General features: G+C 45.9%; 1 protein-coding gene and 1 long non-coding RNA gene across 7 annotated transcripts in view; both read right to left on the reverse strand.

The window, feature by feature from the left end:
* Positions 1-232: 232 nt before the first annotated feature.
* Positions 233-7,877, reverse strand: LOC123379504. Its single transcript, XR_006583976.1, has 3 exons — positions 7,153-7,877; positions 1,389-1,507; positions 233-983 (listed from the first exon to the last, which is right to left on the reverse strand). It is a non-coding gene; the product is annotated as an uncharacterized LOC123379504 (long non-coding RNA).
* Positions 7,878-8,973: 1,096 nt separating this feature from the next.
* The window catches only part of SFXN1 (sideroflexin 1), a 40,521-nt gene continuing 27,107 nt past the window's right edge, over positions 8,974-22,387 (reverse strand). For 5 of the 6 annotated variants that reach the window (XM_023259452.2, XM_011285368.4, XM_019838651.3 and 2 more), the window contains 3 exons: positions 16,643-16,692; positions 15,964-16,011; positions 8,974-11,578 (listed from right to left, as the gene is read on the reverse strand). In XM_023259452.2, the coding sequence (XP_023115220.1) occupies positions 11,482-11,578; positions 15,964-16,011; positions 16,643-16,692 (195 nt within the window). In that variant the 3' untranslated portion in view covers positions 8,974-11,481. Of the gene's footprint in view, positions 11,579-15,963; positions 16,012-16,642; positions 16,693-16,715; positions 17,668-22,387 lie in introns of those variants that run through there. The other variant, XM_019838657.3, reaches the window with a different exon arrangement.

The following is a 22,387-nucleotide window of genomic DNA, read 5'->3' on the forward strand; positions in this document are numbered from 1 at the left end:
TGAGACGTGTTCGAAAATTAAAGTTATTTTATTTTTCCTACTTATGAAAGTAATGGTTACTCGTTGCAAAACATTTAGAAAAAAAAAAGCATATAACAGGGGCTCCTGGGTGGCGCAGTCGGTTAAGCGTCCGACTTCAGCCAGGTCACGATCTCGCGGTCCGGGAGTTCGAGCCCCGCGTCGGGCTCTGGGCTGATGGCTCGGAGCCTGGAGCCTGTTTCCGATTCTGTGTCTCCCTCTCTCTCTGCCCCTCGCCCGTTCATGCTCTGTCTCTCTCTGTCCCAAAAATAAATAAAAACGTTGAAAAGAAAAAATAGAAAAAAGGCATATAACAGAAATAAATATCACTTGTGAGTCTCTGTCACAGGTAACATTTTGGTATTCTTGGTTTCACCTGGATTTTAAGAGGGGCCATTTTGGTTGGGCTCTGAAGGATGAGTAGGAGTTTTCTGGGCCTATCAAAGATGGAAAGGCCATTCCAGAGATAATGGCATGTCCATGTGGAAGTACGTGGACGTGGTTTGTGAAAGCTGATGGGAAAGGGACAGGAAGGCCAGAGGGAAAATGCCGACTTGGACAGGCTGGCAGGGCCTCAACGGTCAGATCCAGGAACCAGAACTTTGTCAAAGGGCTTCAGGAGAGGGTGAGCCTGTTCAGACAGAGTGAGCCTGGAAGGGGGAACCCCGGCAGCAGGTGCCCATCAAGGCTCTGGTCCAAGTGGAACAGACGATGGTCTGAAACAGGGTTGTAGTGACGGGGACCGCAGAAGATACGCAACCTCAAGGAGTAAGAAGCAAACCCAAAGACAGGTACCTTTTGATTGTTACTTCGCACAGAGACCATTACATCCTCTGTTGGGGAAGATGTGAAGAAAGGGGTCCTGTTGCTACAGTGGAAATTGGCATCACCTTTTTGGAGGACGGTCTGTTTACTGGCCATGTGATTTGGGGCAAGGGAGCCAACCTCTGTAGGCCTCAAGGTCACTGCATGAGAAATGAGGACAATAAGAGGATGTATCTTATAGACTTGATAAAAGACTTCAATGAAATAGTGAGCAAAATGTGCTTCTAATGCCTGGCACTTCAAAGTCAATGCTAAATGTAGTCAGCTTCTATCCTTATCGTCACCGCCATCACCATCAAAATTTGAAAAGGTCACAGCCTACGACCCAGCTAATCTCACTTCTAGGAATTTCTCTTAAAGAAACAACAGTGTCAGGGGAATAGAAAACTACATACAGGGATATTCACCACAGCATTTTTTTTTTTTTAAATAGAAAAACCACAGAAATAATGGCACTGTCGATTGATTGGGGAAGGGTAAGTAAATTCTAGGAATTATTATTTCGAACTTCTGTAAAACTCCTAACAAGAATGAGGAAGACCTACCTTTGTCACCTTGAAAAATGTCCACAGTGGGGGCACCTGGCTGGCTCAGTCAGAAGCCCAGGTGATTCTTTTTGGTCTTTGGGTTGTGAGTTTGAGCCCCATATTGGGTGTAGAGATTACTTAAAGAAAGAGAAAATTTTTTTAAAGTAAGAAAAATACCCACGGTATATTTTTAAGGGGAAAGAATGAGGTTGCATGTAATTTAATATGTATCCTAAGATTTCTTTGATTTTTATTTTTAAGTTTTGAGAGAAGAGAGAGCACGACCAGAGGAGGGGCAGAGGGAGAGAGGGAGGATCCCAAGCAGTCTCCACGCTCAGCGCAAAGCCCGACCCAGGGCTCAATCCCGTGACCCTGGGATCGTGACCTGAGCCAACCAGGCGCCCCCTAAAATTTCATTTTTATAGACAAAGCCAAACCACACCCATTACAGGTGAGCATGCATGTTTGCATCCGCACATACGCGGTCTGGATACACACAGACCACATGATTCTGCAGGTTTCCCTCGGAGATGCAGTGTTGGGAGCTGGGACTGGGAAACGCGAAGAGGGAAGCTATCACTTGATCCATTTCCGTGTTCTCTTAGTCTATTCTTCTAAGCATGTATTATTTTTGCAGTGCAACTTAAAGAGCTCTTTAGGCCGGAGAGGTTGAGGCTAGACGGAAGGCAGGGGGAGGGGGAGGAGAGCAACGCGGAGCCAGGGCGGTTGCTGGGATGGGAATGAACAGAGAAGCAGGTGCGTGCCCAGAACTGAGCACCTGCAGGGCTCCAGAAGCTTCATTCCTACTAGAGTCTCTACAGAGACATCCTGTCCACAACCCACACGTTGCCGTCTTGGGGCCATCTACTGTTTGCATGCAACGCTCTTCCGGGGTCCTTTGCGCAGGCTGCTCCGAACGGAGTCTTAGTGGTGGGGTTTGGGGTCAGAGGCTGGCTCCGTCCCCTCCTTCGGGTGGCAGCCAGGCTGAGGGGAGGGCGGGCCCGGGCAGGACACGAGGCGCAGCTGCTGTACTGGCTCAGTTCTGCCTCTGCCACGTATTAGCTGGAAGCTCTCGGGCCGGGGCCTGAAATGTCACACTTGCATCTGTGAAGCGGTTATTTCACAGCGTGTCGTGAGATTCAGTGAGGTGGTGAAAAGGCAAAATAATTGCGCGGTGAACGTTAGCCATCTCCGTAAATGGGGGCTCACTGGTGTTTGGGTGGATTTAAAGGATGACACACGTCCGTCCGCAGCGTTAGCTCAGCGGAGGACATTTATACACTGCGGTGCCTTAAAAGCCCCCCTGAGCACCCCCAAAGTCATTAAATTATTTGCAAGTAGTGGGGTGCCTGGGTGACTCAGTCAGTTAAGCATCTGACCTCGGCTCAGGTCACGATCTCACGATTTGTGAGTTAGAGTCCCGCATCGGGCTCTGCACTGACAGTGTGGAGCCTGCTTGGGATTCTCTCTCTCTCTCTCTCTCTCTCTCTCTCTGCCTCTCCTCAACTGTCTCTCTCTCAAAATAAGTAAACTTAAAAAAATATATATTTGAAAGTACCCTCGATCTCCAGAACAGTGGTTCTCAACCCTGGCATGACCTGGGGAGCCTAAAATGCCAGTCCCCAGGCCACCGCCAGATACTGATGCAATTGGTTTGGATAACACCTGAGGCATGGGAACTGGGGAATGTTCCTCAGGTGGTTTTGGAAACCGGGCGTGAGAAACCCTACTCAGATGGGGCGCCCTCTTAATACCCAGCTGACTTTTACGGATGCATCTCCCCATGGCTGCCTCTCTCTGTGCCCAAACCCTCTCTTTCCTACTCTCAACTCGCCGACTTCGAGCTGTGGTCCACGTTTCTCTGTCCTCTGCCTCTCCTTCCTCCCTCCACTTGACATTGTCAGGCTCTACCTGCAGCTTGGGATTCCTTCGTGTTTTTCCTCCACTGTCCAGATTTTGCCCTTGCAAAATGGGCACTCATTCTTCTGGCCAGAGGGAAACATCTGCTGTGTTCCTGTGCTTCCTGCATCTGTCCCCACCTGCACCCACCCCAGAAAGCGCCAGCTGATGGGACTCTGCCCGGGAATGGGGTCCCGGTACCACCCCACCCCTTGCATTCTGAGCCAACATTGTTATTCGATCCGTGCCAGGAGGTTGCATCCTTTAGCATTTCAATACGGTGGCTGGTTTAGTCTCTATTTTTAGCTTTTTATTATGTTTTTCTTTTTTTTTTTTTTAAAGAAAAACTGCTCTCTGTGTTACCATCTTTCCTGGAGATTGCACATGATTAAAATACATTTCATTATAAACGGGAATAAGAGGGCAGAACGTGTTCTTGATTGCAATCGCACACGATGAAATGATTTCCTGGCCACTGGAAGCGAGCTGGGATGACCCCCCTGGACTACTAATGTTTGCCAAGCTGACACCGTGACCATACTGGCAATGGCGTTTGTCTGGTTTTTCCATTCGAATGCTATTGCAGAAAAAATAAAAAGACCAGGGAAGGAAAGTCATGATTTGGGGTTCTCCGTTTACCTCTTTAAAAAAAATTTTTTTTAACATTTATTTATTTTTGAGAGAGAGAGAGAGAGACAGGAGTATGAGCGGGAGAGGGGCAGAGAGAGAGAGAGAGAGAGAGAGAGACACAGAATGGGAAGCAGGATCCAGGCTCTGAGCTGTCAGCACAGAGCCCAACATGGGGCTCTAACCCATGAACTCTGAGATCATGACCTGAGCCGAAGTCAGAGGCTTATCCAACTTAGCCACCCAGGCGCCCCAAGCGTTTACCTCTTTTAAGCTTCGCAAGACCAAAGAGTGGGTTTTACTGTCTCCATTTTACAGATGAGAAAACTAAGGCTCCGAGAGGGGAACTGGCTTTTCCCATATCGTGAAAATAGCAAGTGGCAGAGCTAGGATTTGACTACTGTTTCTCCCCTGCACAAAACCCTTCAGAATGAGCCCAGGCTTTCAGGATGAACATGATGCTCCTTCTCTGGGCACTGAAGGGATCTCACTACTCTACCCCACCTCCCCCATCCCCCACCCAGGAGCTGGCATCTTCCTGAGAGCGCTGGCCTTTGCACAGCGTATTTAGCCACCCTTTCTCCGCTCTCCAGGTCCTCCCATTGACTGTTCCCTCCAACCAGAAGCCCCCATTTTCTTCATCGCCCCTTTCTCTTCCCCATCAGTAATTCCTCCTCATCCTTCTGATGTCAGATGATGTACCATTCCCTAAAGTCCCGCCCCCCATTCCCAGCTCCCCTCCCGGAGCTCCATCCTCCTGGTGTCACTGGCCTGTGTCACAGCGCTGATGGCCCTGAGGGTACGCCCTGGGTCCGTCTACCATTGTTCTGTGTTCTGCCCCACCCCCACCCGCATCAGGTGCTTCCACGGATAGATCCTTCCCTGCCTGTCCTCCACCAAACCTGGCCATCTTTCCAGCTTGCCGCAGCTGGAGACATCGTCTTTCTCAAAGCGTCCTCTCCTCTCTTCCCGAGTTGGCCTCGGAAATTCAGAGATGCAAGTTCTCCTGCCACCACCGTCCCTTGCCTTGGGACACCTGCGGTCAGCTGCGGGGAGTGTGGGGGGCTCAGCCGCGCGATCTCGCAGGCAATGCTGCGCCCTAGTGGCGCCTCTTAGCGCTGCAGCTCCCTCCCACCGGAGCTCGGAGGAAACCAGGGGAGCCCGCTTGGGACTGGCAATGATCCTATGAGGCAGATAAAGCCAAGGCATTATTCAGCAGCCTGGACTTGACGTTCTTCTGCTTATAAAAGGAATACAGATGCATTCCGGAAAGTATGTGACACGGAAAACTATAAAGAAAACAAGGATTGCCTGTAAACCCAGAGACACCAACTGTTCACCATTTTGGTGTAGATGCTTCTAATACGTCTTTTATACAGATCCGTGCATTTATTATTAGAAAATTGGGGTTGTCCTACACAGAGGTTTTAAAAAATAGTATTTAATGTGTCCTGAATTCCGGAGCAGAAGTCTGAAAGAAGAGCATAAAGGAGAAAATTTAAAAATCACTTATAATCCCATCATCCAGAGATTGACTTTCTTCTCGACTTATTTATATTGGCGACAATGGACTGTTATTAATCCATTTATCTATGTATCTTGCAAGAATCCCAATCAGAAAAATTTTTTTTTAAAGTTCCCAAGGGAGGGGCACCTGGGTGGCTCAGGCAGTTCAACGTCGGACTTCGGCTCTGGTCATGATCTGAGTTCGAGCCTCACATCACATTGGGCTGGCTGCTGTCAGCGAGGAGCGGGTTTCAGATCTTCTGTCCCCTTCTCTCTGCCCCTCCCGTACTTGTGGTCTCTCAAAAATAAATGAAACCTTAAAAAAAACTTAAAAGTTCCCAAGGGAAAACGTATTGTTATATTTTAGATTACCCTACAGTAACTTTTTTTCCTGCCTAGTAATTTCTCTGGAAATACCCCTCAACCTCCCCCTTCCTCCAACCTCCGCCTGACCCTGCATCCATATGGCTCCCGTGGGAGTAGGCGGGCCTTCCAAGAACCTGAGTGTACTCATCTGTGGGATTAATTCTTAGAAGAGGAATTGCTTAAAACAGGGCATGTGCTTTTGTAAGTTTTCATAGATACCGCGGACTGTCTTGCAGGGAAATCATAGCAGGTTGCACACCCACCGGCGGTCATGGGAGTGCCTGTTTCTCAGCAGGATCCCCCACAGACTGTTGTCAAACTTTCAGCCGCTGGGATCTGCACTTGAAGCTTAGCCACAAAGTGCTGAGGGCGTGTGCCCCGCGCCAGGCACCCGGCTAGTGTTGTCTCTTTATGGACACTCCCCGAATTCTCACAAGTAGCCCGTGAGGGAAGCGGTGTTATTTTCTTGCTACAGAGGAGGACACTGAGGTTCAGACTGCTTAGCCTGCCTCAAATCACGGAACGGAGCTGAATTCGACCTCAGCCTTTCATCCTAACAACACTGCGGTGGTTCATTAACGTTGGATGCATCAGAATCGCCCGGGGGGAGGCTTGTTCAAAGCTGGCTGTGCCCCACCTTCAGACTTTCTGATTCAGTACTTACGGAAAGGGCCTGAGAACATGCATTTCTAGTTCCCAGTGTCGCCGCTGCTGGTCCAGGGAATGCATTTTAAGAACCGTCGCTCCTGATTCTTATTTTAATCTGGGACTTTATCTGGAAATGACCTCGCAGACCTACATGTTCCACAAACCTTGTGTGTGTGTGTGTGTGTGTGTGTGTCTGTCTGTCTGTCTGTCTATGGGAATGTGAATAATCTTTCATAGTTCTTTGAATGAACCAAGTTAGGTTTGTGGCCAGTCATCCCACTTCTCCAAGTCTGTTTTCCCACCTTTGAATGGAGATGAAACCTTTGGGCGAAATTATAAGGAGTGATATACGCAAAAAAAAAAAAAAAAAAAAAGCGTGCAACCACTTGGAATATCATAAAATGCTATTCCAAAGTCCGTTATAATTATTCCTATTAATGGAGAAGCTGTGAAATACAGTGGGAACTACTTGAGATTGACAGGCCTGGATTGAGATGGTGGCTGGGCCACTGTGTGACACTAGACAAGTTAGTGCACTTTGAGCCTCAAATTGTTTTTTTTAAAAGTTTATTTTGAGAGACAGAGCGCGCGCGCATGTGTGCATGAGCAGGAAAGGGGCAGAGAGAGAGGGAGAGAGAATCCCAAACAGGCTCTATTCTGTCAGCACGGAGCATGGGGCTCGATCCCACGACCCCGAGTTCATGACCTGAGCCCAAATCAAGAGTCGGACGCTTACCCGGCTGAGCCACTCAGGTACTCCTTCTCTTTAAAGAGATGGGGATATGATGGGCTCCTTGAGGATTAAATGTGCATCGTCCCAAGTGTCCTTTCTGCTCCAGAGGCTTTAGGGGCAGTGATGTCCTCAGTGACAACGGAATGCTCCTTTGTCAAAGGAATGCAGCTTGGTTGCTGGCAGCCATTTCCCCTCTCAATTTCCAGGGACGATGTTTGTTTCGGGCTCTAGCCCCAGAAAATCGTACTCCACTCCTGACACATCCTGGTGATGACACAAAATGGATTCTTTTCTGCAAGGAAATGGGACGCCGCGTTTTCAGATTCCTGGAAAGAGCCCAGTTTGCACCCAGTGATCACACGGATCCTTGCCTGGTACCGGTTGTTCTAGGTGCTGGAGATACGGCAGTGGACAAAACAGAAATCCCTGCTCTCATAAGCCTATTGATACTGGTTTCCTAAGTACGTCAACACTGAGCCTTGAACTTTCTGGGAATCTGGTGGGGGCCAAAATATGCCAACTCATGGAAAATTGTAGGTTGATCTGAAATTGACGCAAGGACACTCAGATCTCAGGGAACACCAAGAGGTTCGGCTACAGCCAGAACTTGTCGAGCTGTCCCTGGGGCTCCTGTTATCTTGCAGGTTCTGGTTTGGGAGGTCTGGAGTGGGACCTGAGAAGTTTCCTTCCTTCCTTCCTTCCTTCCTTCCTTCCTTCCTTCCTTCCTTCCCTCCCTCCCTCCCTCCTTCCTTCCTTCCTTTCTAGTGTTTGAGAAAGTGAGAGCGAGAGAGAGCGAGAGAGAGCGAGAGAGAGAGAGAGAGAAGGTGTGTGGGGGGGAGAGGAAGAGAGAAAGGGAGGCACAAAATCCAAAGCAGGGTCCAGGCTCCGAGCTGGTAGCACAGAGCCCGACGTGGGGATTGAACTCGTGAACCAAGGGGTCATGACCTGAGCAGAAGTCAGACGCTTAACCAACTGAGCCACCCAGGCGCCCCGAGAACTTGCATTTCTAACACACTTGGACATTCTGGCCTATGGACCACACTTTGAATATCTACATTTTAAGTGACATCTTATATTCATCACAACAAACATGACCTTATTTTTCTTCAGCTTTCAGTAAAATTCTGCATATGCAAAACAAAAACAAAAACCAAAACCTAATTTTGAGTATTCCAGTGGTTTACTTTCTCAGACAGGGCTGGAAGTCTGGGTGTCTGATCTTGGCGGCCACCGCAGTTTTCTAGTGACCAGGAGCAGCCCTGGGCATGCGCTTCACCATTGGAAGCCCCACTTTTCTCATCTGCGAGCACAGACTTTTCCTACCTTGGTCTCGTTTAGGCAAAACCTTGTTAGACATTTGACAGGATGGATCCAAGGGTCTCCGTTTGACCATTTTAACCTGGGAATTGTAGTTAGGCTGGGGGTTATCCCTGGGAAGGTGGCTGGGGTTCTAAAATCTTACCATTAATACCGAGGAACTGGTATTCTCCGTGTCTCTAGAACTCATAAATATACCACGGGCAGCCATTCATTGAATGTTTACGAGGTGCCGGGCGATACGCGAATTGCTGTACGGGGACGGTCTTGCTCATGTTTACAACTCTATGAAGTAGCTTCAATTATTTTCTCCACATAACCAAAGCGAACAAAGGAAACTGAAGGTCACGGAGAACGTCAGCTGCCCAAACACATCGACTGCCACAGTGGGTACGACCAAGATTCTACCCGCTGTGACTTCTGGACCCACGTTCTTGAGTATAATTTAATCTAAGTGATGGACGGAGGGACGGTAGCAGAACAGATGCAGAGACGTGAACGACAAGGTTACAATGCGCAATCTTTTATTAAGTCTGTTAATAAGGCGCTCCCCAATCTTGGGTTAACTTAGATTTTCTCCCTGAACGACAGAAAATGCTAGTTCCACATTAGCAGCTGACAAACAGTATGAAAGCAAATTCACCTCACCAACCATGTGCAGTGGGACACCCCCCCCCCCAACCCCCCCGTGCTCATAACAAACGTTCCTGGAATGACACCACGGGGCGGGGGGCAGAGGGTGGGTGCCCGGCGCATATGGTGTTCGAGAAGGTGGAAGACTGGTAGCCCCACACAGGAAAACATTTCCTGCCAAAGGCACCACAGAAAACTGTTTCCTCATTAGGAGTTCCTGATGGTAGCCAGATGTTAAGTCTGAACGAAAGTACCATCGACTGTAACACAAAAACCGCATCGCCCTTTACATACAAATAAGAGAGAGAATTTATTTTCAGTCTGAGTTTATTTAACATTTCATCCAGTTGAACGGAAATAATACATTGACTCCAACACTGGCAAAGACACCGCGCTAATACTGAAGTAATAAGATCTGCCAGTCAGTAATACGTACAATCATAATTATCACGTGACTAGAAATATGAACAACCATTTACCTTTATAAGCTCATTGCACTTCATGTGGACTTTTCTCCAGAAAAGATATTTCTAAGAGATCAGCGAAATTGCCAATCTTGGTTCATTTGTTCCTTTTTATAAACCACGATTAAATGATACAGTTAATATTTCTATATAAAAGCATCAGGGGTTGGAAGCCTCAGTAAGTGTTTAAAAAGACACATCTCCATGTTCATTATCCCTTCTACAACAGTGCTTTGGTCCTACCTTCCTGGTGCGTACAAAATTTTGGTTAGTTCATCAAGCGTCAAGCCAGTTGCTAGCTGATTTCTCAATGAAGGTTAGGATTCTGAAAGGGACCTAACAGTTAATGGGGGAGGGGACGGTGAGAATTCTGAGATTAGCTGGGGCAGGTGGGGTTGGCGTCAAGCGCTTAGTTAGGTTACAAACCACCCTTTCAGCACCTCATGGAGATCTGCCTTCAATTTCAGGCTCTTACCGCTACTTAAAGAGAAGCATCTACGGCAACAAAATACATCAGAATGTCATGGGGAACCAATTTGCCTCAAATGGTTTAAGACAGAAAATCTCAAAGAGAAAATTCTGGTGGCACAAAGGAAGGCTCGAGGTGCCCCCAAGCTTCCGATCCATAATCCTTTCAGAGAAAAAGAGAAACACGGACACAAGGCACACCATTTTTTCTTTATGAGGAAATACAGACTGGTCACATCGTCGGGAAAAATCTGTCGAAACTAGCTTCTACATTCCCCCTCCCCCCCACTTACAAGTCTCTGAATTACAAGTGAACTGAGTGGTCTTCACTCAACAGAACAACCACCTAGCATATGCCTGGAACATCTACAGACGTGAAACATAACCTGTTACGTTAAAAACAGGTGAAGCTACTACAGATGATGTAAACACTGGCCCATGGATTCGTTATTTTCAAACAGGGTAGAATGCAATAGACAATATTCAAGGAAAATTCATTTAGTCACTGATTCACATACACAACATTTCCGCATCTTTCTGAAAGCCAAGGAGATCTAGAAGAATGACCAGCACATGTAGCTAGCTGGAGCTGGGCTCTCACTCCTAAAGAGTCAAACAAACCAGATCCAACCCAGTCACACGGCACTGGTATTGAATATACTTCCAAAATCCGACATGTGGAACATTTCTGTGATTTGATTATTTGGTGTAAATAACCGAATCTAAGGTCAACAAGTGCGAGGTAAGAGGAACTTCGTAAGAATGTAAACCAGAATAAATTTAGAAGTCAACCAAAGAAATCCCCCAGCAATGTGAATGCACAGAATCGTGGCCGGCAGGAACAGCTCACTGCACTGGTCTATTACCGTGCCTTCTGGGAAGTACATGGGGGAGCTTTCAATCCTACAAATCCACAAGAGATGTCACTTAGTTGGGGTTGCCCACTGCCCAGACTGGAAGCAAACTTCCCTTAATGTTTATGAGTCCAGTTTTTTACAGCTTAGCCTCAGAGCTTTGTGTTTTCCCAAATCACTGCCGAGTGATTTGAAACAAGAACAGGATAAACATTCAGTATTTCAAACAGATTTCCTTTTCGCTCACTGATAATCAGTAAGTATTTATTGAGTATATACTGAACATCTACTCTATGCCTAACAGTGCTTTTTAAAACTCTGGGGGAGGGCTGGTATATTGTCTTTGAAAAACAATTACTATAAAAGCTACAGGAAGGGTATTTTTGTAAATTACACCGTGATTCAAATGTAAGGGAGCCAACGGGTGTCGGGCGCCAGGCCCACACCAGGTGCTGTGCTGTAGGTGGCAGCTTGACTCTAAAAGGCTAATGTGGATCTTGAAAAGGTTTCTGTCACTGGGAGAACCCGGGCTGAACAGGCTTCTCCTCACCAGGTCTGCAGCAGGCGGGACAAGCTGTAGAGTTTCTTCCCTTATTTTATAATCCCTTGTTAAAGTACACGCGCCGTAACTCAGGATAGGTCTCTCGGATCTTGGCTTGCAGCTCAGCCTCCAAGCTCGTCACAGACATGGAACTGGGATAACGGAGAAATGACAGGATTATTACATGGGCAGAGCAGGGAACTAGAATCTGCAGACGGCAGAGAAGGGACCTTTCCGTGCCACCCCTTACCCCCCCGCCCCGCCATGACTGGTATTGTAAAACAGGGTCCTGTTTGAAAAATGCTTCCTGGGCCCTGAAAGTGAGCGTCCAGTTCCTTTTAGACAATTAGTTGTTGCTAAAAATCCAAGAAATACACTTAAGAACCCAACAATTCTTAGTTTTTTTAATGTTTATTTATGTTTTGAGAGAGAGAGAGATGGAGAGAGTGAGTCCTGGAGGGGCAGAGAGAGAGAGAGAAAGAAAGAGAGAGTGAGAGAGAGAGAGAGGGAGAGAGAGAGAGAGAATCCCAAGAAGACTCCATGCCTTCAGCGTAGAGCCCAATGTGGGGCTAGATCCCATGAACCATGAGATCATGACCTGAGCCAAAATCAAGAGTCAGATGCCTAACTGACTGAGCCACACAGGAGCCCTAAGAACCCAACAATCATTAAAGCTTACAAACTTCTTCGCTGGGAAAAATAAGCAACACCACTTCCAGACCCTGCTGGTATTGGGAAACGTGGTAATGCCACTGCCCGAAGAGAACAATCTAATGTTCACCATTAATTAAAAAGACACGTATTTAGTGGATTTTTTTTTAATGTTTATTTATTTTTGAGAGACAAAGAGAGAGCATGAGCAGGGGAAAAGCAGAGAGAGAGGGAGACACAGAATCTGAAGCAGACTCCAGGCTCTGAGCTGTCAGCACAGAGCGAGATGCAGGGCTCGAACTCATGAACTGTGAGGTCATGACCTGAGCTGAAGTTGGACGCTTCATTGACTGAGCCACCCAGGCACTCTGATTTAGTGGAATTTGTAACACTAACAATTCATTGGCACTAATATGCTTTTGTCCATTGTATAGTAATACATGCTTATTGTAAAACTTTTAGAAAACACTAAAATGGGGGTGACTGGGTGGCTCAGTCAGTTGAACATTCGACTTCAGCTCAGGACATGATCTCAGTTCATGAGTTCGAGCCCTGAATCAGGCTCGCTGCTGTTAGTATGGAGCCTGCTTTGGATCCTCTGTGCCCCTTCTCTCTCTGCCCCTTCCCTGCTCATGTTCTTTCTCTCAAAAATAAATAAACATTACAAAAAAAGAAAATACTAAAAATTGCAAGAGACAAACATCACTCACAGTCACACACCACTGAGAGATAACCTGTTAGTCTTTGATGAATTTTTAAAAAGTACTTGAATGTATTATATGCGTATGTATATTAAAGCTTTTTTTGTTATAAATGCATATTTATTATACAAAAGTACAAAGAAAAATTGTCCAGAATACTTACTACAGAAAACCCGGTAATATTTTGATACGTAATTAATCTTTTACTTTTAAATGTTTATTTCTTTATTTTGAGAGAGAGAAAGAGAAAGCATGCGCTGGTGAGGTACAGAGAGAGGGAGAGAGAGTCCCAAACAGGTTCCGAGCTGTCAGAGCAGAGCCTGACCTGGGACTCGATCTCACGAACTGAGCTGAAATCAAGAGTCAACGCTTAACCAACTGAGCCACCCAGTCGCAAAAATAAATAAGCATTTATAAATAAATAAATAAATAAATAAATAAATAAATAAATACTGGAGTAATATGTTTCTTGGCAGCTGAGTAAACTCCACCTGTAAAACCACCTGGTTCTTGTGTTTACTTTGTAGGAAGAAGTTTAAATAATCCTTCTGCTTCCTTAATGGTGATATGCCAATTCAAACTTTCTAATGTTTTAGCATTGTTAACATTTTCTAGGAACCTGTCCGTGTGCCTGTTTCCAAATCTACTGGTGTAATGATGTCGGTAATATTCATTTACCTTTTTAGACTCTGCAAGGTCTCTAGTTATACCTCTTTTTCGTTCACAACACGATTTGTTCCCATTGGCGTCACAAGATGACCATCCATTACTATTTCCAAAGAACCAACTTCTGACCTTTTGTTTCTGGGCCTACCTCCTTCCTTTCTCTTTCCCCGGAGTTTATTCTTTTTGTTCCTTTTTGAACTTCAGTTGGACATTTAGTGCATTGATTTTCAGGCATTCTTCCTTTCTAACATAAACACTTAAAGCCAATCATTTCTCTCAGAGCAACGTTTTTGCTGCTTCCCACAAATTTTGATAAGGAGGTTTTTATTACTTCTTATTTGTACAGTAGAATGGGTAACTGTAACATATTTATACAACGGACTATTATATAGCAGTCAGGTAAATGAACTTAGCTACATGCAATAATGCGGAAGAATCTTAGCTGTAGGACATTGAATAAAAAAGAACGAATACCAGAAGACTCTACATAGTAATGACACCCTTGTCTAAAAAGTTCCCAAAGAGGCAAAACTAAACGTTAGTAATACATATATGTGTGTGTATATATACATTATATATATAAAATAAAAAATTTTAAGGGGCACCTGGGTGGCTCAGTCAGTTGAGCAGCCGATTTCGGCTCAGGTCATGATCTCACGGTTCATGGGTCCACAGGCCCCGCGTCAGGTTCTGTGCTGACAGCTCAGAGCCTGGAGCCCACTTTGGATTCTGTGTCTCCCTCTCTCTCTGTCCCTCCCCTGCTTGTGCTCGGTCTCTCTCTAGGAGAAACATTAAAAAAAATTATTTTTTAAATAAATAAAAAATAAAAAATTTTAAATGCAATTGTATGATAACTATGAAGTTCTGCATAATGGTTAAATCTGCAGAGGAGGCAGGGAAGAACCTACAAAAAGATGTAACTGACCGGTGATCTTTTTATTCATGAGTGGGCAGTGGGTGCACGGATGTTCACCGTATCATTAAAGTAAACAAAATAAAATAGGGTCATGCTTGGACCAATAAGAACAGTGTGTAAAGAACCAAGGAATAGGAGTAATCCTATTCTATGGAACTTATGAGTAAGAAACAGAAAGAAAAATAAGCAAATGTAGAAGCAAAAAAACCCCAGAGTGATAAGCTTCATTTTTCGATAGGGGAACACAAGAGTGCCCTTGGTCTCCCAAATGTGGAAACCACGTACTCTCCAAGGACAGGTGACCTCATGGCACCAGTTGTTACAGAAAAACTTTGAAGGTCCATACCTAGAATTTAAATCAATCATAACAACAAATGTTAGAACAAATACAGTGTTTTTTCTCATAACACTTAAACAAAACCAAGGCCTATGTAAGGAGCTCCTTTATGGATTTTCAAATCCTTTAATCTCACAATTAGAAAAGCTGTATCTATTAAGGGTTTACTTTGTATCAGGTGCTCTCCTCGGCATCTGACATACACTATTTCTGAGTCACCGAGTACAAGGTCAACTGTTGGACACTGGTATATACCGGAGAAATAAACTTTTCTTGCGTTAAGCCCTGAGATTCTGGGGTTTGCACAAGTAAATAGGTATGATTAGCCCTCTTAGGAGATGGAAGAAAAATGCATCTGCCCTGGGCTTAGAAGAGGTTCTAAAGGTCCGGCCCTCTCCCAGGGGAGGGCAGGGCTCTAGGCATCCAAGTGGTACAAGGCTCCCTCTCCTGGAGATTTAGTGCCCTATTCAGTACCAGTAGGAGCCAAACACAGAAGTGAAAGAGCAGGTGAAAAGTGGAGTTCTCTCTCAGGTGGAGGGGACCTGATACAGTTAGTTCCAGAACACTTCATCAGGCTTTGAAAGCCTAGGGCATTAAAGACCGTACGTTTGAAGCCTGTCGGCCCGTGAAGGTGCCACGAAGGCAGCCGCAGCCTGGTAATCCTCAGACAAAAGCCAAACAAGACGCTGCTCTCTGTGCTTTCATGTCAGACCAGGAGGAGGCTGAAGACCTAGATTTATCCGATGCCGATTTAATGCCCGTCAGTCCCGTTCTTACATCAAAAGCAGGATTGAAGGGTGGCCTGGGATGAAGGCACACGATAAGGCGTTTGAGGCGAAAAGCCAAGTAGGAAGAAGGGAAGCCAGTATACCAATCACTGAGACTAAGTGTGTGTGGCTGCTGTCCCTGGGGCGGATCTCAAATTCTAGTGCGTCTGCGTTACAGCTGCCATTTGCCAACGGACTGGGCGACCAGGAGCCGTATCTAAAGTTTTCTAAAAGCACACTTGTACCAGGAGTTAACGTGATTCTTACAAAAGAATAAAGCATTTTCAAATGTGATGGTAGAGCTGGATCAAGAGAGTTTTGAAATTAAGCAGGTGTGTGTTTGATTTCTGCCTCTGTCTTGTCCTTTGAGGGACGTGGCTTCATTCATCTTTGTGAATCTCAACGTCCATACAAATGAAATGGAACAGCAGCACCTGCGTCTTCAAATGGTTTTTAGGATTAAAGCTGGTGATCACTCCGAAGAATAGCAAATACATACCTTTTCTGAGGAAACAGAGCACAACACAGCGGCGTAGCAAACACCAAACTTAGGAAAACGGAAAAGAAAAAGACAAGTCAGAGCCTTTCCAATGGCAACTTTCAGATCCTTTGTCTGTCTCACTTTTATAACGATCCTTCAAATATTACATTTCCTCCCAAAAAATACGTCCTGCTGGGGCGCCTGGGTGGCGCAGTCGGTTGAGCGTCCGACTTCAGCCAGGTCACGATCTCGCGGTCCGTGAGTTCGAGCCCCGCGTCAGGCTCTGGGCTGATGGCTCGGAGCCTGGAGCCTGTTTCCGATTCTGTGTCTCCCTCTCTCTCTGCCCCTCCCCCGTTCATGCTCTGTCTCTCTCTGTCCCAAAAATAAATAAACGTTGAAAAAAAAAAATACGTCCTGTTTATGTAATTTTATCACCAGGGACTGTCAAAATAAGTTTAAAAAAAATCAGAGAAATATCCAGAACTTAAAAAAGAATCACACAGAGTCCCAAATGTTGTAGGTTTCCCTTTGCTTCTATCCAGTTGTTGGGACCATAAGTGCCCTAAGTTCCGGGATCTGTTCTGGGTCTCACTTTCAAAACCTGTGTCTCACATTATCTACCCATTGCTTTGCCTTTCTTATGCTGTGTATTTACCTACAGAAAGGAAATTAAGTATGTAAAAGTGATTCCACTCACCAAAAGCCAACTAATCCAACTTGAATAGGTGCACTCATCCACGGGAACCTCTGTGTGGAGAAATAAATTACTTTGAATGTTTTTTATACAGGTTCTTCGAGACAATTTCTCCTGATTAGCGGGAAGGAAACTCTCCACACTACAAGACCCAGATTAGTGAAATGTGGGGGGAACACTGCAGCAGGCACGTTAGTTCTGACTTCCTGCAGCCTCCTTGATCTGTCAGTAAATGCCCATGCAGAGATCAAGTGGCTTCTCATGTTTTTCTCTTGCACATATAATCTGAGAGATGCTTGGCTCTAAACAGGTGGAGAAATCATTACCATTTAATTGTAATTCACCTCTTGGCTGGGGAGGCTATACAGCCTGGTGTCAAGGCTGGAAGACAAACTAACCTGTACTCAAATCTCTGCCCTGCCAGTTCGCTCCTGACAGTGGGGGAAAGACAGACAGAGCCCAAGCGCTCCAAGCTTTTGGTTTTCTCGTCTGCAAAACGAGGATCACAGCGGGTTTCCCAACAGTGAATGAGAGAAGATATGTCAGGTCTCGGTCATAAGGCACCTAGAACGGTGCCTGGAACGTAGCAGAAACCCAACATTTCCCTCCTCCCCTGCATCTTCCCTTTCTTGTTTTTAGTTGCTGTCAATATGGTTGAAACTATTGCTGGCACAGAAAACTTGTGCCTTTCACTTTTTTTTTTTTTAAATGGAAACGAAGCAGTTGGTTGGTCTTTCAGAGAATAAGCAGTTAGCTTTTTAGTTTTCCAAAAGGAGTGGTACCAAAAAACACAATATAAAGAACGGTGGGGTATATGGTTATAGAAACAAGGCCACTGAAACGTCTGCAACCAAGTTGTGAACCGGTCGTTATGAAATCAGCCAACTTAGTGAAGAGTCAACACAAGCTGTTAAAAAAATCAGGACCCCCAAGATGCTTGCATGAGAGGCATACCCTCGTCCCCGAGAAGACTCCTCTGGAGAACAGGTACATCACGCAGGGTAGTGCGGGGGGGAGAGAGGCATGTACTAGAGAGGAAGGGAGAAATGTCATCAAGAGAGGACACACCCACCCCTCCAAGGACAGTAAGAAAAGGACACACGGTATCTTGGGCAACTGGCTTGGAGCGATGATGGATATTCCTCAGGAGATGTAAACCCTCGCCCTGGCACTGCCCAGACTTGTGACGTCCGCGCTGGCTGACAGGAAGGCAAGCTCAGCAAGGAGATTTTGTGAAGGATGAACTTGAGCCCCTGAGAGCGGCCTTCTTATTTCAAGTGGACTCTTGTCTGAAGCGAAGGGGGCTAACCTATTAAACCAGGGAGCAGCTGCAAGTAATCTCCAAGGACGTGTGCAAGTGAGAGGCCGACTGTGCCTCATGCCAATGGTTTCCATGGAAAGGCTCTCGGTAGTGACAAGGATCCTGGAGAACTCTGACTTCATCCAACCTGGATGTCATCCTCTCTCCTGACTCCTCTCCAGCACCCCGTCCGCTCAACTCATCCCCACTTTTTAAACAGCACTTAGCCTGAGACTCAGGGAGCTGTGGATGTTTGGTCCTCCCTCATATGCTCCCACACCTCAAACTGTGCCAACAGAGGCTATCTTAAATAATAGTTTCAATGAATTAGAGACACTACCCATCAATTTAAAAGGTATATATTCATGAGGCCAATGTGCAAAAAGTTAGTATGACTCTAAAATCTTCCCTCCGCCAGGATCGTGATCTTTTCCCCAACAGCTTTACTGACTTATGGTAAAACGCACATATTTGATGTGTAAAGTTTTGATACATGTATTTGGCTGAGAAGCCATCACGACGATCAAGATAATGAACATATCCTTCCATCCCTAATGCTTTCCTTGTGCCTTGTGCCCTTGGCGATTTCTCTTTCTGAAACCCCGCACCCCATTCCCTGGCAACCTCTGATCTCTCGTCACTATGTATCAGTTTATATTTTCCAGCATTTTATGTACAGAATATATTCTTTTGTGTAATCATTTTGAGGTTCATTCAGGTTGCTGCACGTTATCAATAGTTCATTACGTTTGCTTGCTGAGTTAGGTATTCTATTGCATGGATACAGCACAACTTGATAATCTATTCTCTTGCTGATGACCATCTGGGTTGTTTCTGGTTTTTGGAGATTGCAAATGAAAATAAAGCTGCTGTGAACATCCGTCTTTTATAGACACATGCTTTCATTTCTCCGAGGTAAACACCTAGGAGTGACATGGCTGGGTCAGGTGGTAAACATCTGTTTCGCTTTTTAAGAAACTACCAAACTATTTTCCAAAGTGGTTGTACTGGTTTTCATTCCCACTAGCAGGATATGAGAGTTCCAGTTTCTCCACATTGCCACCGACATTGGCTATGGTCAGTCTTTTTGACTTTAGCCACTCCTGGAGGTGTTTAGCGGTAGCTCATGTAGTTTTGACGTGAATTTCCCCAGTAACTAAAGACACTGAGCATGTATGTGTACATAAACACATACATACATGTATATATATGTATATATGTATATATTTGGGGAAATGTCTGTTCAAACCTTTTGCTCATTTTTTTAAATTGGGTTGTTTTCTTGAACGCATGTTGAAGGCTCTTCATATCTTCTGTATAGAAGTCCTTTACCAGATACAGGCTTGCCTAGATTTTCTCCCGGTCTGTTTGCCTTTTCAAAACTATAAAGTTTGCAAAAAACAGAACTTTATCATTTTCATGAAGTCCAGTGTATCCATTTTTCTTTTATGGACTGTGCCTTTGCTGCTGTGTCTAAGAAATCTTGGCCAAACTCTCAGTCTCAAGGATGGCCTCTTCTATATTTTGCCAGAAATTTTACAGTTGTAGATTTTTACGTTTAGAGTCTATGAACCATGGGGAGTTAATTTTTATATATGGTACAGTCAATTCCCTATACATAGCCCACAACCTGGCCATCTGGAAGTTTCCTAATAAGCCATGCTGTGTGTCCTCTCTGAGCTTCTGTGGACCATGTATCCTTGGCCACCATTCAAGTCTCTGCCCACCTCCTGCATTTGGGGGAGACATTTCTAATCCCTCTGTGCTGCATTCTGTAATCACCAAGTGTTGGAACCACTGCCTTGTGCCTCTTCCTGTCACTGTGCTTTCTGGCTGTTGACAGCAGGGCTCTGTCTCTATGACTCAATTACCCAGCACACTGCTTGGATTGTAACAGGGCATTCAGCAAAGGGCTGCTGAGTAAATACATGAGTGAATGAACAAATAAATGCTACACTCACACTTAATTAACAGAAAATCCTGAAAATACACTGAGTAGACAGAGCTGTCCACCTTTGTTAAAAGGAATAAGGAAGAAGCAGAACTAAGGGATGAGGAACTATTATCTGATCTAAACCATAGTAACTTTATTTATTCCTAATGAAAGTGCCAGCAAGGTAAAGAGGCCACAGGAGTTATTCTTCAAGAATACCATTCTTCAAAGTGCCAGATTTTAGGCAGTGAACTTTCTGATTTACTGCAAAGGTTTCTGTGAGTCACCTGCCCACAGCCGATGCTTTTTTCTAGCTAGCACTCCACTTGGAAAAAGATAAGGCGTAGGGGGGAGGGATGAGTCATACCGAATGCTCCCCAGGCTCACCATTAAAAAAGCCAAGAATGTCCAATTCGTGTCATGTTGGCAGAGGAGTTTGGTCATGTCCAAGGTAAAAGCCCAGGCAAGTGCATCCTTACAGAGGGGCACATGCGGCCGCTAGAGCTGTGGGAACAAACAGGGGGCCAGGCGAGGCAGACATCACCCACATGGACGATACGAGCTGCTGAAAAATGATCTCTGGAACCTCTGTGAAAGGAGCATGGTAAAGCTTGCCTTTCAAGATGCACACGAAAGCGCTCAGAAGACGGAAACGTATGGCTATTAACACAAGCCACCTCTGCCTATGGTTTAGTAGCAGCTACACTATCCCTTCAGTCCCGTGGGAACTCTCTACTGCGCAAAATGCAGTCCTTCAGCCTAACAGCAACCCTGCACTCTTTCGGGGAGTGGAATGTGTGTATGAATAGCTCAACATTTAGCCACTGCTTTTTCAAAGCAACGTCCTCCCCTGGGGTCTGAAGGGGTGCAGCCACAACCAGACCCCCGGTAGCTAGTGAGACCCTGGGACTGATCCATGAGCTACTCTGACCGCCTCTCCCAACCTCACCCTGGGGATCTGCAACCGGTGGCCTCTGCCAGCTCCAGGTGAGGGGCGGAGGGGCGGAGGGGCGGAGGGGCAGGCTGGGGAGAGGGGCAGGCAGAGGGCTTCTCCATGAAGGACGTGTGAGGTGGCACACCTCCAAATTACTATTAAGTACATGATATCGAGCGAAGCTAAAAACCGCAAACTGAGGTGGGGGAGGAAAACAAAATACGTATTCATTTATTAACGTGAAAAAGCCTAAAAGAGAGTGGCAATGGGGGGTTAACTGCCTGGATCATTTGCTGCTTCTTTCATGTAGAAAATGCTGTTAGGCCGTAACAAGAAAATGATGCAATATGCACGACTACGTCCCCTGTCCAGTGTTTGTCACTCAGAGTAACTACGGCAACTTTTCCAACGATGCCGAGACCCCAGGAGTGCCAAGGCACGACTGAACTGGGAGAATGATGTACCAGCCTCACTTCCATGCGTTTTCTCCAGTGAGCTAGCTTTTCAGCATTAACACAGCTTCCAAGGCAGACTTTCCTTGAGAATTTCTGGGATCCCTAGCCACGATCGGGATACGCGTCAGCAGCCGCAGTGCGCCACGTGCCCCCAGGCTGCAGCGAGACTCTGCAGAATCGAGTCCCACCCGCGGTGGACGCAGCGAGACTCGGAGCCCCTGCTCCAGAGCCAGGCTGCCGAGATTCTTCTGCTGGGTGGCCTTTGAGAGACAGAGAGAAGAGGACGGGAGGGCTTCGGCAGTGGGGATGCCGTCACTGAAGGTGGCCTCCCAACAGCTTTCACAGTCACCTGCAGATTCGTGACAATCATAACCTGGTGACACGATCGGCAGAATGAGCCACACTGGTGACCCGTCTCTTACGAAAGCGTCACTTTTATCGTCAGACGAACTACGTAAGATGACAGCTTCCAAGTCTTGTAACCAACCTAGAAATCTGGTCTTGCTTTAAAAACCTGATTGTTTCTTCAGTTCAGCAGGAGTGGGGGGTTAGATTTATTTTGATCCTCCACTGCTCCTGAAGTTGGCACGCCAAGACCTTAGGAGCTATCAACCAGGCAGAGCCAAAAAGGCTGCCTGGGCCGACGTATGCCCTTGCAGAAACAGTGGGATCCTAATGCCTTCCCAGAGCAAGAGCCGGCAGAGAAGAACACAGGGCATCAATTCAACGTCTGCAAAGTTAGGCATGTACTGGATGGGCCACTCACCACTAGCACCCTGAAGAGTGATGTTGAAAAACCCCGTTTAAATGAACGTGATAGGTGTTTTCCTTCAAAGCCGAAATCACTTCCCATAAGTAAAGCGGGGATCGACAGAAAAAGGAGCACTGCATTAGTTTTTGAAAAGCACTGAGATGTCAAAGCTGATGAATTCCAGATGTGTATATAATCTGGTAGTTTTAGGATACAGTCACTGTTCAAGTACATAAACTAACCCGTTAGCAGCTTTTAAGAGTCCATCTTCTCTAAGCTTTGCACCAGAAGGAGAGATGGGCAAATTTTTTTCATTAATTCTTAAAATAACAGCTTAGTGAAGTAGGTAAAATGTCACGTGAATCCACAATGACA

The sequence above is a fragment of the Felis catus genome, chromosome A1 (assembly GCF_018350175.1).
Source record: "Felis catus isolate Fca126 chromosome A1, F.catus_Fca126_mat1.0, whole genome shotgun sequence".
In the NCBI taxonomy this organism is placed as follows: Eukaryota; Metazoa; Chordata; class Mammalia; order Carnivora; family Felidae; genus Felis; species Felis catus.